Source organism: Myodes glareolus, chromosome 7 (assembly GCF_982192425.1).
Source record: "Myodes glareolus chromosome 7, mMyoGla1.1, whole genome shotgun sequence".
Classification (NCBI taxonomy): Eukaryota; Metazoa; Chordata; class Mammalia; order Rodentia; family Cricetidae; genus Myodes; species Myodes glareolus.
In genome coordinates this window covers 3,033,042-3,050,650 of record NC_142032.1, presented here as the reverse complement: position 1 = coordinate 3,050,650, position 17,609 = coordinate 3,033,042, and the positions used below count along the sequence as shown (strand labels likewise).

At 38.1% G+C, this 17,609-nt stretch overlaps 1 protein-coding gene across 1 annotated transcript in view; it reads left to right on the top strand.

Moving 5' to 3' along the window:
- Ccdc172 (coiled-coil domain containing 172) overlaps positions 1-12,521 on the top strand; it is a 71,814-nt gene extending 59,293 nt beyond the window's left edge. Inside the window, exons 8-9 of the mRNA XM_048423855.3 lie at positions 10,169-10,256; positions 11,015-12,521. Coding sequence (XP_048279812.1) covers positions 10,169-10,256; positions 11,015-11,047 — 121 coding nt within the window. The 3' untranslated portion in view covers positions 11,048-12,521. The remainder of the gene's footprint in view (positions 1-10,168; positions 10,257-11,014) is intronic.
- Positions 12,522-17,609: the final 5,088 nt, after the last annotated feature.

The following is a 17,609-nucleotide window of genomic DNA, read 5'->3' as shown; positions in this document are numbered from 1 at the left end:
ATGTATGAGTAATGAAGTCAATTCTGTTTCATATGATATAAATTCAGTGGTTTCAATATGCAAGACTACTCTTTCTGGATATTGCAAATCAGTAACAATAGTGAGAGGTTCTTTAAAATCCCTTTTGACCATGAAAATAGCATATAATTCTGCCTTTGGACATCATTATAAGAGCTTTGTTCCACCTTACTTAAATCTTCTAATTTGTAACCTGCCTTTCTTAATTTATTTCAATCAGTATAAAATGTACAGTCTCCAGTTATTGTGTGCCCTGTACAGTGCGGGGAAGAATTCAAGTAGTTCTCTTTATAAGTTTAATTCTGTCATTTTTGTCATAATTGCTGTTAATCTCTCCTAAAAAATAGCACAAGCTCTTTGCCAGGGTTCATTGTCTTTCCATAATTTATAAAATTTCATCAGTAGTAATCTCTGCTGAGTCTACACTTGCTGGTTGATGAAGTCTCAATTTTCCTTTTATAAATAATTTAGAGACCTTTTCCACACACATTTTTAAATTTTTACTTGGTTTATTTGGTAAAAAAAAATCTATTCTAAGATAACATCTCCACTCTGCATTAAAATTCCTGTAGGAGAAATTCTGGATGGCAATATGACTAGAATGTAATTAAGATTCAGATCCATCCTAGTAACATGAACGTCCTGTAATTTCTCTTCAACAACTGCCAATTCCTTTTCTGCTTCAGCTGTTAATTCTCTGGGTCTATTTAAGTCTTTGTTATCATCTAAGGTTTTGTTTAAATGATCTGTTAGATCAGGTGTTATCCCAGTAGTCAGTCATAGACTGGAAATGTCTCCTAACAATCTTTGAAAGTCATTAAGAGTCCACAATCAGTCTTTCCTAGTTCGTGCCTTTTGTGTGTTTTAATCTTTTGTAAACCTATTTTATAACCTAAGTAATTGACTGAATTTCCTTTCTGTATTTTTTCAGGAACAATTTGTAATCCCCATATGGCAAAACTTTCTTTACTTCTTCAAACATTTTTTTCTAAGTTATCTGCATTTGAATCATGTAGCAAAATGTCATCCATGTAATGGTAAATTACAGACTTAGGGAACTACTTATATATAATTTCCAATGGTTGATTTACAAAGTATTCGCACAGAGTGGGGCTATTCAGCAATCTTTTAAATCAGTAACTATAAGAGGCCACCCTTTTGGTTATAGAGAAGGCAGAGGAATTCCAGATTATAGAGGGCACATAGGTTGAATTACCTTGTTGATAGCTCTTAAATCTGTCATCAATCTCCTTTTTCCAGGTTTCTTTTTAACAACAAATACAGGAGAATTCCAAAGGCTGACTGATTCTTTAATATGGTGAGCATGCTCCGGTACCAGCTGTTCTAAAGCCTACAATTTCTCTTCTGCTAAAGGCCATTGTTTAACCCATATTGGTTTCTCAGTTAACCATTTTAAAGGTAGGGTTGTTGGTTCAGATTGCTGTCACAGTCTAAAGGATTGCTAGTTACTATGTGTTTTTGTACATCCTGAATGGCTGGTGATCTTTGTTTATGATATCTTATAATATCTTTCCCAGACACATCAGTTTCCAGGACTGTAGGAATGTTAATCTGGGTATTTTATTGCTACATCAGGTCATGATTCCATAAATTCACTGCAATATTAGTCAGATATGGCTTTAGCCTTCCTCTCTATTCTTCTGGCCCTATGCATCAACCCATCTTGAGACAGGGTTCTGATTCCTAGGAATTAAACATCTGCTTCTTAAAAAGGCCGATTTGCATACTAATATTCTGGAGTAATGATTCTTATGTCCACACCTATGTCTAGCAATCCCTCAATTACAATGTTATTTATATGCACTGTTAGGTTTAGTCTTTGATCATTTATAGAAGTCTGCCAAAATATATGCTTCCTATTTCCTATTGGAAATTTTGATTCATCCTTCATGTTTATTCTATCATCTGGAACAGTATGTTTTTTTTTACAACAGGTGATGAATTTTTAAAAAATTTTCCTGGTGAGACATGTCCTCTACAGTGATTGGTAATGACTGGACTATGTTTGACTTGGGGGCCTGCAAGAGATCCCCCAAGGAGTTTTCTGATGGTATCAGGTTGCCTTGTCTGTCTTTTGTTGATCTACATTCATTAGTCTAATGTCAGCCTTTACCACATCATCTATATAAACCAGAAGGCTGAGATCTTCTATTTTTACCATTCCCAAAGGAGACATTATTTCTAAGAATTTCTTGTCTGCAATACCCTCTCAGATGTCCTATTCTACTACAATTAAGATATTTGGTATTTTGATGTTTCTTCATTCCTTTGGAAATTGCGTCTCCTACCCAAGATTCAGTATTATAGTCAAATGTCTCAATGTTCATTGTATGCAGGATCCATTCATCCATTGGTGCTGATCTAACCTTTAAAGGCCCAAGTGACTTTTTGCATTCTAAGTTGACATTTTCTAAAGTGAGAGATTCAATAAATACTCATATAGCGTCTGGATCTGTTACTCCTATTTATATAGCCTTAGTTAATCTTTGTAAAAAGTCACTAAAGGGTTCTCTCTGGCCCTGTTTAACCCTGGTATATAATTTAATTTGTTTTCCTGGTTCTTGAATCCTGTCCAAATTATTTAAGGCTGCTTTGTGGCATAGGGACAAGATTTGTTCATCATAAAGAGCTTGATCCTGTGGGTCAGCATAAGTGCCCTCACCAAGAATTTAATCTTGGGAAGTCTCAAGTCCTTTTGCTCTTCCATGCTGTTGTAAAATTTTGCCTTTTGTCCTAACATTTCCATAGTAGTTGTGGCCCATCTTCCAAGATTGCTGAAACTAAATCAAGCCAATTGTGTGGGGTGGTGTTATTGCTGGAAGCCCATGTCTTTACCATCTCCCTAACAAATGGCTAATGCAAGCCATAATATACTACTGCTTAATTAATTTCTTTTAGATCATCCATACCTATTGGTATCCATTTACATTCTTTGATTCCTTTTGGGCCTTTAGAACTAAATGCTTTTTCAGAGGTAATTATAGGATAGGAAACTAAAGCCCTGGATAAGCCATCTCTGACTCTGACACGTACTGGTGATACTAAATCCTGTCCTTTTACCTTCTCTCCCTACTCATCAGATCTTATAATTTCCTCTATTGTTCCAAATATTTTTACTACTGTCCTTTTTTAAAGCCTGAATCTCAGGGCCTGTGGATATTACTAGTGATCTCATTGATGCACTTAGCCTCTGGTCCTCATTCTGCACATGTGACTCCATGGTATGAAGCTTTTTCTTTAAAGATAACATCTCATCCTTGAACATTATTTGGACAGCATGCAGATTGCCTTTCTGGAGAGATACTCCAACCATCAGAACTTTTAAACAGATTTTGATTATCAAATTTAACAGTCTGAGTTTATTTAGGTAATTTCTCAGTACCCTTTGACACAGATTGAATTTTGTCTGGGAAGTTATGGTATAGAAGGTCCTTCTGTTTGTGTGTTGCTTTCATTGGTTGAATAAAGAAACTGCCTTGGCCTTTTGATAGGACAGCTCTTAGGTAGGCAGGGAGATAGAACTGAATGCTTGGAGGAAGAAGGGCAGAGTTGAGATGCCATGAAGGTCCTGCCTGAGACTCACACTGGTTAGAATCTTTCCCAGCAAGCCACGATCTTGTGGTGTTTTACAGATTATTAGTAATGGGTTAAGTCAAGATGTGAGAGTTAGCCAATAATAGGCTAGAGATAATGGACCAGGCAGTAATTTAATTAATACAATTTCTGTGTGGTTATTTCAGATGTAAGCCAGCCAGGTGGCGGGATGCAGCCCTTTACCTCCTTACAACAAAATTAATATTACCATTTCAATAGTATTATTTTTTTCGTTGAATTTTTGATTTTTGGTGGTATTAATCCTGCCAGCTAGCTGTTCATTATTAGTCTTTAAAGACTGTATCATTTATTAAAGTGCCTGATTTTTGGCTCTGTTAGCAAACTATTTTTAAGCATATGATATGAAAAAAAAGCTAAGTCTTAATAGCCAATTAATTTGATGTATCAGAAAAACCATATAAGCCTTGCAGAATATTATTCATAGTAAAAGCAAAAAGGTTATTAAATTCCTGTATGGTAATGTCTGCAATTATATAACTTTCAAGTTTATTGATTTATTAATCAAATAGTTACCGTTTTATGAGATTTTGGTAAATTATTGTAGGTGTAATAATCTTTATTGGCTAGCAGGTGTTGTGGTCACAACCACATGGTAGTGAAACTCAATCAGCAGCAGCATGAACAGCCTGGCTCTGCTTTGGTTCAACATGTTTTGCCTGGCTAAATACTGACAAATACACTTTGCTTTTTGCTTACAAGCAATTAAATCAGTTCTGTACATGGAGAGTTCTTTTGGGTCCAGGATCCCAGAGCTTGAAAGCAGGGAATACAAACTGGGAGCTGTGTAAGCACCACACAAGTCTCTGTACAGCAGGGACAGTTGTGGGGTGAGAGACAGGAGGAAGCATGCATGAGCCTGGGGAATTTCTAATTCGCTGTGCTTAGCTCCACTATGGTGGAGTTTTTGCTAAATAAATAAATAAATAAATAAAAGCACTTAGTAGGTAAAATCAAGCCAGCCAGGCAGGGGTGGGTAACTTGCTGGTCTGCAGACCTTTTGGGCCTTTCAGGCTGGTCCACCTGGTAGGCATGGAGTTGGGATTCACATTGGGCATCAGATGAAGATGGACAGTAAAACATGATCCTACATTAGCTCAGAATTGAGTATAATAAAGGGTTATTTATTTAGGGGTAGACTCACAGATCATAGTCCTCTGCATGAATGGGGAGCAAGAACTGAAACAAGCAGCCAGAAGAGAGAGCAAACACATGCCTTATGTCGGCATTTATAGTATAAGAGGCCTTGCCCAAGTGGGCTGATATGTTAAAGGCTACTGGCTAAAGGAGTTCCTACGTCATTATGTATGAAAGAAGAATTTCTCCTTTAGCAGTAAAGGTAAAATAGTTTTTGGGTAGTGTCCATATAAATTAATACAGAGAAATATATTTAGAAAATAAAACTACAAAAAAAATCATAGAAAGTAGAAAAGATAGCCCAGGGAGCTGGAAGATGACTCAGTCATTAATTGCTGGGGTATAGGATGCTGGTCATGGTGACAGACACCTATAATCCTAGCGTTGCACTGACTAATGCCAGAAGGGGCCCAGTTTCAGAAAATAATGTGGGAATTAACAGAGAAACACACTGTTCTGTTTTCATCTCTACTGCTGTGATAAACACTGACCAAAAGTGACTTAGGGAGGAACAGAGTTATCTGGCTTACACTTCTGGGTCCCAGTTTATCACTGATAGAAGTTAGGGCAGGAACTTGAAACAGAAAATGTGAAGGAACACTGCGTGCTGGCTTCCTCGGGCTCATGCTCAGCTAGCCTCCTTGTACAGCCCAGGACCATCTGCCCTGAGAACAGACTGCACTCAGCATGTAGGTCTGGCTGGCCAGGAACTTATATGAAGAGTAGACTGACCTCAAATGCCTGGAGATCCACCTGCCTCTGCTCTCAAGTGATGGGATTAAAGGTATACACCACCTTTGAATATTTTGTTTGATTTGTTGAGGTTTTCTCTTCCATATATTTTCTTCAGAATCTTTCTCTCTACTGAACTTCTATTCATGTCTTGAATTAGTTTTTTATCTTTATTAATCTGTTTTGGGTCTTGTTTATGTTCCCAGGATTGCTTAGGGTAGAAACAGGGTCCTGTTTGTACCAAGCAAGTGTTCTACTACCAAATCACATCCTCAGCCTCTAATTCAAGTGTTATTTTATGTCAAGCACTAACAGCTCACCCCCTTAGCTATGTTGGTTGAACTTTACCAGATGGATTGAAACCATCAGGATGATTGGAAAGTTAATGTGAAGAGAGACAGATAGAGGGGTCTCTCTCCTTCATCCCCATCTTTCCCTCCATTTCTTAGTTATTTGCTCACTGAAGCGCTTAACCATTTTCGTTAACTTCCAGCTTATCCTTCTGTGTTTCTTTTGAAGAATTAAATAGATAAACAAACATAACATAATTTATGTAATCTTTTGCATTGTACTGCCTATCATTTAATAGTACATGCTAGAATCAACTCATTTTTTGAAAGAGATCATCTTCATTCTTATGGTTGAATAATAATTGTAATGAATATGTTATAGTTTCTTTAACCAATTCCATATGAATGGACAGGAAGATTATTTTTAATCCTTTGATTTACATATCATGTTTGTGTTTATGTTGTCTTGTATTTTATATCACTAGATGTAAAAAGGCAGGGCTCAAGGAAATAGACAAATTATTTGTGTTTCATTCTCTCCAATTGAGGTTGCAATGTTTTGAATCTATCTTAGCTAACAGTTAAGCACATTTATTTCTTCATTGCCTCATGAAAAGTACTTGCAGTCAAGTAGTGAAGCTCCATCCAATAGAAGAGGGCCAGGGTCCTTGGGTCAAACATCTGCAGGTTCTATCACTAGTGAAGCAGAACACTTTATACCTCTGAGAACCACCTGTGTGTCATTCTATGAACTGCCTCTTTAGCGCCACCCCCACTTTCTGTTGAGTGCTGATCTTACCTTCTTTGGAAAATGTCTTTTTCTGTAGAGAGATTTGGCCTTTATTTGTGAGGTCTACAGTAGATACTTCTTCTAGACTATCATTTCCTGTTAATTTTTATACATGTGGTCTATAGAAAAATTTTAACACAGTGTAATTTTTTTCTTTTAAATTAAATCACATTTGTATTTGAACTGTAGTTAAAGCTCTACTCACACCTATCAGATGCAGCAGTTTACCTGTGCCTTTGCCTTGTATGCTTTTTAACATATAAATATTTGATCCATCTAGAGTGGCTATGCTGTAAAATATAGATCCAGTTTTGCCTTTGAGATCCATTTAGCTTTGCATCCATTTGCAGCTTGTTGTCCTGTTGTACCAACATGATTTATCGAAAAGCTATCTTCTTCCCCCAGGGAACTGAGGTGCTGCCTTCATCACGCATGAGCTGTCCATTTGCTTTTAGTACCTGTGTGTCTGTTGTTCCCCTACCCCATTGGTTTGCAATACTGCACTGTTTAGCTATCAAAGGTTAACAGTAGGATTTATTAGCTGGCATTTGTTTTTCTAAATTTAAGAGGTTTTTGAATTTTTTATATGTTTTTTAAATGAACCTAAAGATCAATCTGCCTCATACCAAGAGGGATAAAACATGTTTGTTTTTATTGTGATCACATTTAGTGGATTTAACTCAGAATTATTAACATTTTATGACTTCCTATCTGAGAAAAAGTCATCTTTATCATTATTGATTATAATAAAGTCTATTTATTTGGGATTCCAATCTGGGAATGTGAAGGATTTGGCAAAATCTAAGCACCCCTGTCAGGGCAAAACGCGACATCGCACAGCCCTCTGGTTAATTGGAAATTCAGACAGCCACTGGGGAATTCTGATCTGCCTTGAAATCCTGAGGGCATCCTGGTGAAAACTGGGATCCAAAGAGCTCAGAAAGGCCCAGCACCTGGATGCCTATCAACAGGGTTTCAACACTTAGTGTGCATAACAGAGCTGAGAAATCAGAAGGATTTTCACAACTTGAATTGCCAAGTTGAGTGTTTGGAGAGTCCCAGCGAGAGATATCAGGCATTTGCTAAGAAACTCAGAAGGAGTTCTTCGAAGGGCCTGGACTCTGGTGGGTCCTAGATCTGGGTTGTGCTCTGAGGAAGCTACTGAGGAAAGAAAAGGTGGGAGAGACTCCTGTTGTTTAAGAAAATTTCTTTGGTCAAACTGATGAACCTCTGAATGACCCCGGTTATTGTTTCCCACACATGTGTAAACAGGATGATACATCACACAGCCTCTGGAGTCCATTTTAACAATTAAGCCTTATATACTTGAGATCCACCCATAGTGTTGCATATTTGAGAGTCATAGCAGAACATTTTGCAAACATACTTTAAAATATAATACAAAAAGCTCAGACAGCACCAAGAAATTCAACTTCTGTACAGATACTTAAAAGTCTGAGACACAGACATAAAGAGAAAACATGTAGGAAAGCAGAGGAAGCAAAGACAAAAAGACACATTAGCTGAAAGGAGAGAAGAAAGGAATGAGACCTCTTATCTGAAATGATGTAACCAGAAGACAGTAATGACATCTCACACTTAAAGTATAAGTATAGTTTTAGGTGAACATGAGCTGATTGGCTCCTTGCTGTTACAAACCACACTGAAAACCAAGATGATGGCATATATTTCAGGAAGAAGAGTGTGATTTCAAATGGGAGGATAGAGTTACTGCAGAAACAGTTGGGCAAAGGTAAATACAAATCTCCCTTGTGATTGTAAGTCACTTTACAAGATAAATAGCAAAGAAAAATATTAGCACTATATTTTAGATTTATAATAAATGTGAAATTGTGATGATAATAGAATAAAAAATTTGAGGGGAAAATTGAAAATATATTGCTGTAACATTCTTTCCTGTAAGTACAGTTGTATTGTATTATTTGATAAGACAGTGTTGAATATATGTTATAAATATAAATGTAAGCTGTATAAATTTCTTAAAGTAGGTCTAATAAGAAAATGTCTATATAGGAGATAATAAGCAACTCTGTTGTAGACTGAAAGGAAGGGGAGGGAATGAGGAACCTACAGTACAAACAGAAAACGAGAAAAAATCTGCATTTAAATCTGCATATAAGCTACTACATTAAATATAAATAGCTATAATGTGAGCTAAAAAAAATAAGAGATTTTCATATTAAGGGTAATATGGGTATATATGTTTCCTACCCCAAACCTAAAAAACCTTAAGTATAAAGATGTGGGTTAAAAGCACACACACAAAAAAGGAATGAACTATTTTGTACTAGGGCACTGAAGTTCCAGTTTCTTTCCCCCATCTCCTCTCCTCCTCTCCTTCCCTCTCCTTATTGATCTTACTTACTGTGTAGCTCTGGTGGCCAGGCACAGAGCTCTGCCTGCCTCTGCCTCCTGTGTACCATGGCCTATAGCCTTCTTTTCTGACTGCCCCTTGTGTTTTCCTTGGTGTCCCTACTCATTGACACGGTTGACCCTATTCCATATCTTATTACACACTGGATAGCTTTTATAAATAGCCTGTTAGAGTCAAATGTTTTTTTATGCTTATTTTGTGCCATTTTGCGTGTGTTTTCCTTGTAAATGTGTAGGTCTTCCAAGGTTGTGGGTATAATCGGCTTCTTGTCTCTAGAGTCAAGATAACAAGATAAGTCATGTACTGGATTGTCTTACTAGTATGCTTGGTGATTTTTTTTTCTGCAAGCTTGTTATGTAATCTCCACCAGCAAAGGTCAATGGGTCTAAATATGTTAAGCTCCCCTCAAAGAGAGTTTCTGAGGCTCTGATCTAAGTCCCTTCTCTTTGAGGGTGTCCTCTTGCTGCCGAGTTGCTTAGCTTTATGAGAACATCTTTGCTTGTAGTGTTTGCCCTCAGGGCTGCTTCACACAGAGCCAGCCATGGTCAGGCTCTGGAGTCCTACCTCTCACAGCTCAGGGGTTTGGTTATGTTTTTCTTGTGTGTGGGGGATATGATATTAGCCATTATACTCAAGATGAAAGAGAACTTCTTCCCTACATTCCACACTGAATTCAGACCAAAAGTAACCTTTTTATTCAATAAATTATTCCAAGATTTAAATACATGGTTGGTAAAATAAACACTGATATTTAATTCTCAGTCTGATAAATTTAATTATATAAGTATTGTATGTTATCTTTAATTTTAAAGTAAAAGCAGCTGTCACAAGTATTATTTTTAACTTAAGTTTTGAGTCAGAATCAGAGAAGTCGAATGACTCACTGTGCATTCAGCGTCTTGGTTCTGCACTTGTCATTAACCCATGCTGACTTTCTACATTACTGAGATTTATCTCTGCTTTATTGCCTACCTTTCTTTATGAGAGGTTTCCTCTAAAATTTTTATATAGTTTGTATAGAATCTGAGAGGGTTAAATTTTCTAAATATTCCTGTTTTAACCTGACTCTGATACTCTGATATTTCTGAGGCTACAAACCTGCCACTCTGTATGTAATAGGATTATTGTAAAAGCGTAGTATCCAACTAAGAGAGCGATTCTCCTTTCAAACAGACTGAAACAGGAGCTGGATCTCTACAGCGAAGATGAGATGGAAAGCATGTGCAAAGCGCTCCAGACAGAAATAGAGTTTCTGGAGTCGGTAAGCCACACTGCTCATTCTCCTCCTCTCCAGCCTTGTCCTACCTGCTGTGAAGCAGGATTTACTTACATGCGTACCCTGGAACTAGGGCTTTGACCTCCACAAACCCCAGAACAAGCAAGTGAAAGTCAAGTTGGGGTATAAACCGTGAGGTGTTCTGAGCTCTTGGACAGACAGCTCCGTAAGCTTGTCACCAGAGAGCAGGACAGCTTCTCGCTAAGTGCTAACACATCCAGACCTCCATCCTTTGACAGAGACAGTCCTGCTATAGGACAGCTGCGCTGAAATCTGTCTAGCCCTTACGACATCTAACCCTGCCCTTTATACCATAGACTCCCATGATTGCAGACCTTTTAGACATTTTCAGGTTGTGTGCAAGCACTGTGTAACTAACTTACAAATGAGCACAGTATTTGCTATAATTTATCTAAATACAGACATGCAAAGGGAATGCTAAATACAATTTTAATTTGAATGCACTGCGCTTTGAAGTATGTTTATTTTCTGCAAACTGTTACAATTATATTTTGATTCATATTTCTGATAAGAACTTTGGAAAACCTGAGTCAGAACTCCTAAGAATTATTGCTGTGTTAAATTTAAGTAAATTCCATGAGTTCCCTTTAAGAAATGAGTTTGAACTGGATGTGTAGCTGGATTGTTGCACCTTCACCTAGCGTGTGCAAGGCTCTGGGCTTGATCACCACACATAAGAATTCACTTTCCCTTATGACTATGCACTGCATATTGTCTTCCAGACATTGGCGCAGAAGGGTCTTCAGGACAAGTGACTTCTCGGAGTTGATGAGCCGCCCTGCACTTGACCATGGCATCTTAGAGTCAACCCCAAGTGACACCTGTGTGGCAGATCTCCATGTAAACAAAAGGTTCAGAATAGTCCAAGTGCTTATGTCAAGAGAGGGTTTATGTATATCTACAAAATAAGTTTTATCTTGTTACTTAAGAGGTACTTGTGTGCTTTCTAAAGGAAGAGAAAGGAGAAAATACCATATTCCAGGATTCTTCATACCAATCTGTCTTTTCTGATCAGGATGTGTTCTTCTTTCTTGTAGCTTACCCTGGGTCCTATCAACACACAGGGAGATAAGTGTTCAGGTTATCGACTCAGTTTTGTTCATGCCATTTCTGCCAGGCCAAAGTTCTTACTTTGATTTTAATCTTTTTTCCATTTTTTTTTCAATTATAAAGTGTCGACAGTGATTATCTGGGGCTTTCCATTCCTCCGTGTGTCTCCAGAGCTTTAAAGCCAGGACATCTGCAGACACATGGCAGTGACCCCTACCTACCACTTCTGATGACAGTGTTGGTTGGGAGCAAGTTTTCCACTTGGGGAGGACGGGATAGGCAGCATCGTGTACTCTCCACAGTTATCGACCTTGACTCCTAGAGAGGATATTTTCACCAGTGTTAGAATGTGTGTCAAAGCTGTGCAGTCAGAGCCTGGGCTAGGCTAGGTGGGAGAAGGAAGTGTCTGAAAGTGGCCGTGTGACCTGCCTGGGGCTGTGTGTTAGGAGCAGGTTCTGCGAAGCAGAGGAAACGGCAGCTGGCAGCTGCTCTGTTAAAGCTGAACTTAGTTCTCCAGTTGTTGATCTCTTCTCCTTTTACATATTTGTAGTCGTATAACTCTTGGAAGGAAAATTAGCTGAAATTGTCAGTATATAAATATGTCTAGGACTGAATTTGATTACTCTGGAGTAAGACAGTGGCTGCAGAGAAAGGTAGTTTGTACATGAGTGTGTGTTTGTTAAGTCAATTCATTAGCATGGCTGTGCATTTAGTTATGAGCAAAGTACCACTAGCCCAAACAGTCCACACACTGCACTCGCGACCTGGCACGCCACTGTGCTTCTTTAATGCTACCCTATGTCCTTCAAGAAGCAATTTTTAAATCTCACCTCCCCACTGGGGGCTGTGTTAGAATGTATATAGTTCAGCACACTTTTTCTAAATCTTGCCTCTCCACTGGGGACTGTTTTAGAATGTATAGGTTGCTTCATATCCTCCTGTTAATTTATGGGGCCATTTGGCTAGAGGAAAAATAGCAATAAAATCATAGGCTATGGGCATGATCCTAGTGAAGATTCCTTTCTCTCTTCTCTGACCTCACTGTCGACAGGGAGGGAGGTACAGAAAAAGGGAAAGCGTTGAGAGCTGTACAGCCAGACATGGCTGCCTTAGTGTTGTTTTGTCCACAGCATGTCTTCTTCTGTAAAAGAAACAAGGATTAAAGAGCGTTTAGCATTTGCCTGCCTGCCTGTCTTTTCTTGAACTTGTAAAACCATGATGAGATTTTAAAAGCATAGAAGAAGGTTGAGGTCATTGTATTCTGATGAATTAGAACACAGGAAACACAGCAAGCTGGAGTTGTTTCCTCACTGTGCAGTGGGAGCTCTGCTGTGAACAGTCTATTGAGTCCTTTAGCACATGGGCACCCTAGATGGCCGCAGATGGACAGACAGCCCACATTGGACAAGCTCTGTTGTCAGCTTTGGCTGAGGACAAAGTCTCTTTCTATTTTGCACCAATCAATCACAAATAACTCTGTCACATTGTGATGAATAAATCGTTTATTTGCAGTCCAGAAGCCAGTAGCAGTTAAGCGACATGACGAGAGATAAAGAAGACAGTTTTAGTCGTGAGTCACCAGGATAAGGTATTCTTTATTCAGCTGTTGTAGGATCAATTTGAAGTTTGAAGTTGCTGCACATTCTAGAAAGGCTTTCGGCATTTGGAGTTGATCTATTTTAGGTGGTCTTTGATGTTTTTGTTTGTTTGTTTTGTTTGCATCTCTTTACTCGTCTGTCTTGTTTACTTCTCTTCACTCCTTGTCTTTTGAGAAAACTTAAATTTGCCTCTCAAAATCTAGTTCAGAATATTTTATGTCAAGAGAATTGTTTTTTAGGATGCAAACTAAAAATGAAAAATATTTTTATGTCATTGACCTGAAGCAAGGATTAAGTTTTGGAGGTTTGTGACCCTTTTATCTCAAGACAGAAAATTTTATTTTACTTTTTATTTTTTAATGCAAAAATATAGCAGAGTTCTCTTTGAAAATACTTGAGGTGGCAATGCATAGTTAGGTGACTGTTCTTTCTGAACATTGTATTTTAAAGTTAAATGGCTTTGTTGTGTTCTGCTTTGTCTTCATCTAATATTAGAATTAAGCTTTATTTTCTTATTCACTAAGATTTGAATAAATAGTACTGACACAACACTGACTAATAATTGGTGACAGAAATTGTATTAAGAACCCCTCCCCCTCCCCAATACAGGAGAAGCAAGATTTTGTTATTGTTTCTTGGTGGAGGCTCACATTTATTAAACAGAAGGAAGAACTGTGCAGGCAGCATGTGTTACAAGAGCACTCTTACTTTGATAGGAGGAACAAGGAAATCACAGCACAGAATGACTGCTTGGTAGTAGAGGGCTCTCCCAGCTGCTGCCATAGAAAGTGCCGAGAGCAAAGCTGTTGGGACCGAATGCTTATTTAAACAACTGCTTCTGATACAGAGCAGATTTATCTTTTAAAAGCCTTTATAAAATCAGAAGCACTAGAGTTCATATGTCTAGGAAAACAAAGTGCAAGTGAAATGTGAAATTAATAGCAATGACTGACACAGGGATCTGTTCTGAGGACATGGAGCAAGAGGAAATGCTTTTGTTTTCTCTTTATAGCCAGAAGAGCTCCACACCTCTAATAATTATTAGTTTGTTATTTTGATACTTGTAATAAATTACTATTCTAATTAGTTGGTAAATAAAACCTTGTTAAAATAAAACTCTATTACTCTCCATCTAATATATGCAAATATAGTACTAATGACTATTTCTGGATCCAGATTTGTGGTGGCTGAAGTCACCATTATATTGTCATTGTTGGAACAGTTTTTGTGGGTGTTAGATAAGAAACCCCTAAAGTGTGAATGACCTGAGGTGGGGGGTTCACACAGGGTCAGTGTCACAGAAGTTCTAAATCCAGTGACAACCAGGCTTGTAGAACACGGAGATAATATTCACAAGAACATCTTTACCCAGTGGTGTCAGAGCTCACTGTTGGGAGCCATGTCGATACAATCATTATGGCAGGCTTACAGACAGAACTGGGGTTTTGGTTGGTTACCTGATTTGTGTGAGGTCACAAAGAGCAGTGGGTGGCTCTTCATCTACACTTTCATTGTTCAGACTCCAGTCAGTGATAATATATCTTAGAGAATATTGCTTTTGAAAATTTGCTTGGAATTAAAAATCTACACAACAGCTATTATCAAAAAAATTTGAAAATTATTTAAATCAACATCTGATTAACAGAAATTATGGAATTAGTCACAATCAGTAAATGGGAGATACAGTTAATTGAGAATGTCTTCTTACAGTCTTTGATGAGAACAATTCCTCCACATAAAACAGGCTTGAATCCTTCCTGGAAACTGACCCTCTAGGAGTCTCTGGAAAATAATACCTGTCCATATGTCTTTGCTAGACTTTTTGTGGACATGTGTAGTTTAGTATTGTCCTGTGGTGATGATATGTAAGGTAATAACTGGAATCAACTGCTTACTCAAGCATTCTTCCTCATTTCCAACCTCCCCATTTCTGCTTCTGTCTGTCTGTTCTTTCTTCTGCTGCCTTTCCTGGCTCTCCTCCTGTCCTTCCCTTCTTGCATACTCCTTTTCAGCTATATGGGTTTGCTCTGTGTTCTCCAAATTGGCCCAACCTGTGGTGTGGAAGATCCTTCTGTCTATGTGTTGCTTTTATTGGTTAATGAATAAAGAACTGCTACGGTAGGGAAAAACAGAACTAGGTGGGGAAAGCTAGGCTGAATGCTGGGAGAAAGAAGGGCAGAGTGAGAGGGAAGCCATGGAGCCTCCACCAGAGACAGACTCTGGGAATTTTACCCAGTAAGCCACAGCCTCGTGGTGATACACAGATTAATAGAAATGCGTTGAATTAATATGTGGGAGTTAGCTAATAAGAAGCTACAGCTAATGGGCCAAGCAGTGATTTAATGAACACAGTTTCTGTGTGACTATTTCGGCTGCAGGAACCAACAAGCAGTCTCTCCTCCAACAAATTAATGGCCAACGTGATGGGCTCAATCCATTTAAAACCTGAGAGGGCTTGGAAAGGAATTCTAGACACCCACACAAAAACAAAGTTTAGCACATGTTTTTCAGCTGGCTGCTTACTGCAGCTCCTTTAAGAGAGGTTATTTTGATTCAGTGGTAGCAGTAAAAAAAGCCACGCTGTTTTGAAATGCTGACTTTCTGGGCCATGCTACTAGTGCAAACTCTGACTCTTTCAGGCAGGAGGTCTGACTACAGAGCATTTTCTGTGGGAATTGTGAGCTGACTGCTGCAGTTTGCTTAATGGCAGCATGGACTGGCTATGTGCCTGATAATGGGACTGTGTGCATGGCTCTCAGAGGCAGAGCAGCTCCACCATGATTGACTGGGCAGGGCAAGCAGGAAGTACTATATATACTATAGTAATGCTGCAGCTTAAGTTTCTAAGAAGTGCTTAGCATTTTAAGAAGTGTTCCTTGATAGTAAAGAATTACAGATTCACAATCAGACAGATTCAGACATAAAAGATCTCTAAATGGGTCACAGTGTTGGATAAATGTACGTAGGCTTGAGAGAGAAAAGAAAAAAATATAAACAGTTATAAAAAGAAGTAAATGTTTTTTTTAAAAAAAAACCCAGTCTTTAATAGAGTACAGCCAGTCATAGATTAAAGGAGTAAAGAAAAATAATCCACATAAAGATGGAAAACTCACATAAAGTCTGGATTATGTATATTATTGTGTTTTCTTAGAATATTTTTGACTGTGAAGGAGCTAAGTACAGAGAGACATTTCATTGTATGGGCTGCTTAGCTTAACCAATCTATATATCTTAAAGGTATCTTGATTTCAAAATATGGATCTAAGGATATGTTGCTTTGAAAAAGAAGTTCTTCTTTGGTTTCCACAGAGGTTGAGAACCTGTGGATTTTTTCAAGACTAATATGGCTTGATGGACCAAGACCCCTAGAAAGGTTTTTGTGACCACACCCAGAAAGAAAATACTTTGCCCAATAAATAGCAGGAAGCAGTAAGGAGACAACTATGTCCATATTCCCAAATATTGTATATAAATGTTTCTTTACATTTAAATGGGGGATATGCTGTAGAGATTTGCATTGGTATGGATCTTGCTTTATTGATGCAAATTTAAGATCAATTTTGTTGTATGCATATTTCTGGTCTTGATTAAGGTATTGTGCTTGTACAGCTCATTAAAAATGCAATGTATAATTAAGAAATATAGGTTAATAGATAATCATCTATAATAACCAAGCTTGTAGTCATGTTAGTTAGATTTTCTAGATGTACAGAGATGCATTTCAGATGGATAGGTATTCTTCAAATCTTTCAGAGATCTTCAGAATATGGAATTTAAAATGTTTTAACAGTTTAGGACTTTTTATGACCATGAGACACATCTGCTCCTGACAGCACCAATTATTTCAAGAGGAAGATGGGCATCGAAGAGGCTCCTTATGGAGTTTGTTAGCCATTTAAGCAAGAAACTGCTCTTGCCTGGACTTCTTGATGAACTGGACATGCAGGAACCACTTTGAAATGACTGCTGAACTTGCCTAAAGGTGAGATGATCCTTTGGGGTTCCTGCTTCATTAAAGAAACTGCCAGACATTCTGCAGGACACAGAAGAAAGTGACTGACAAATTGTCAGTGTAGGTGGAACTGTCTTTAAAATTTTCTGCTTTGTGGTAAAGTTGGCTGGGTACTATGGGCCAGTAGGCTGAAGATGGATGTCCCAGTATTACATCCATCCAGAACTTTTGGTGACTGTCCAGGTAGCGAGCTGTCTCTGTCATTTCTAGAGTTTTGGAAGTTGCTTTCAATATGCTTCCTGTTAACTTAGGTAATATTATATCCTTCTGCAATCTTTGATGGAGTTGAAGAATAGATAGAATGTAGATATAAATATTATAACTGTAATTCTTGCTTGATAACTATTTTGTTATATGTAATTTTACTATGTTAAAATTAAAGCCTTCCTTTTGTTTAAACAGAAAAGGGGAAATGGTGTGGGAGAGCCTTCTGTCTTTGTGTTGCTTAGTTAATGGATAAAAAACTGCTTTGCGCCTATGGCAGGGAAGAACAGAACTAGGTGGGGAAAGCTAGATTGTATACTGGGAGAAAGAAGGGCTGAGTCAGAGAGAAGCAATGGAGCCGCCAGAGACAGATGCTAGGAATTTTACCCAGTAAGCCACAGTCTCTTGGTGATACACAGATTAATAGAAATGGGTTAAATTAATATGTAGGAA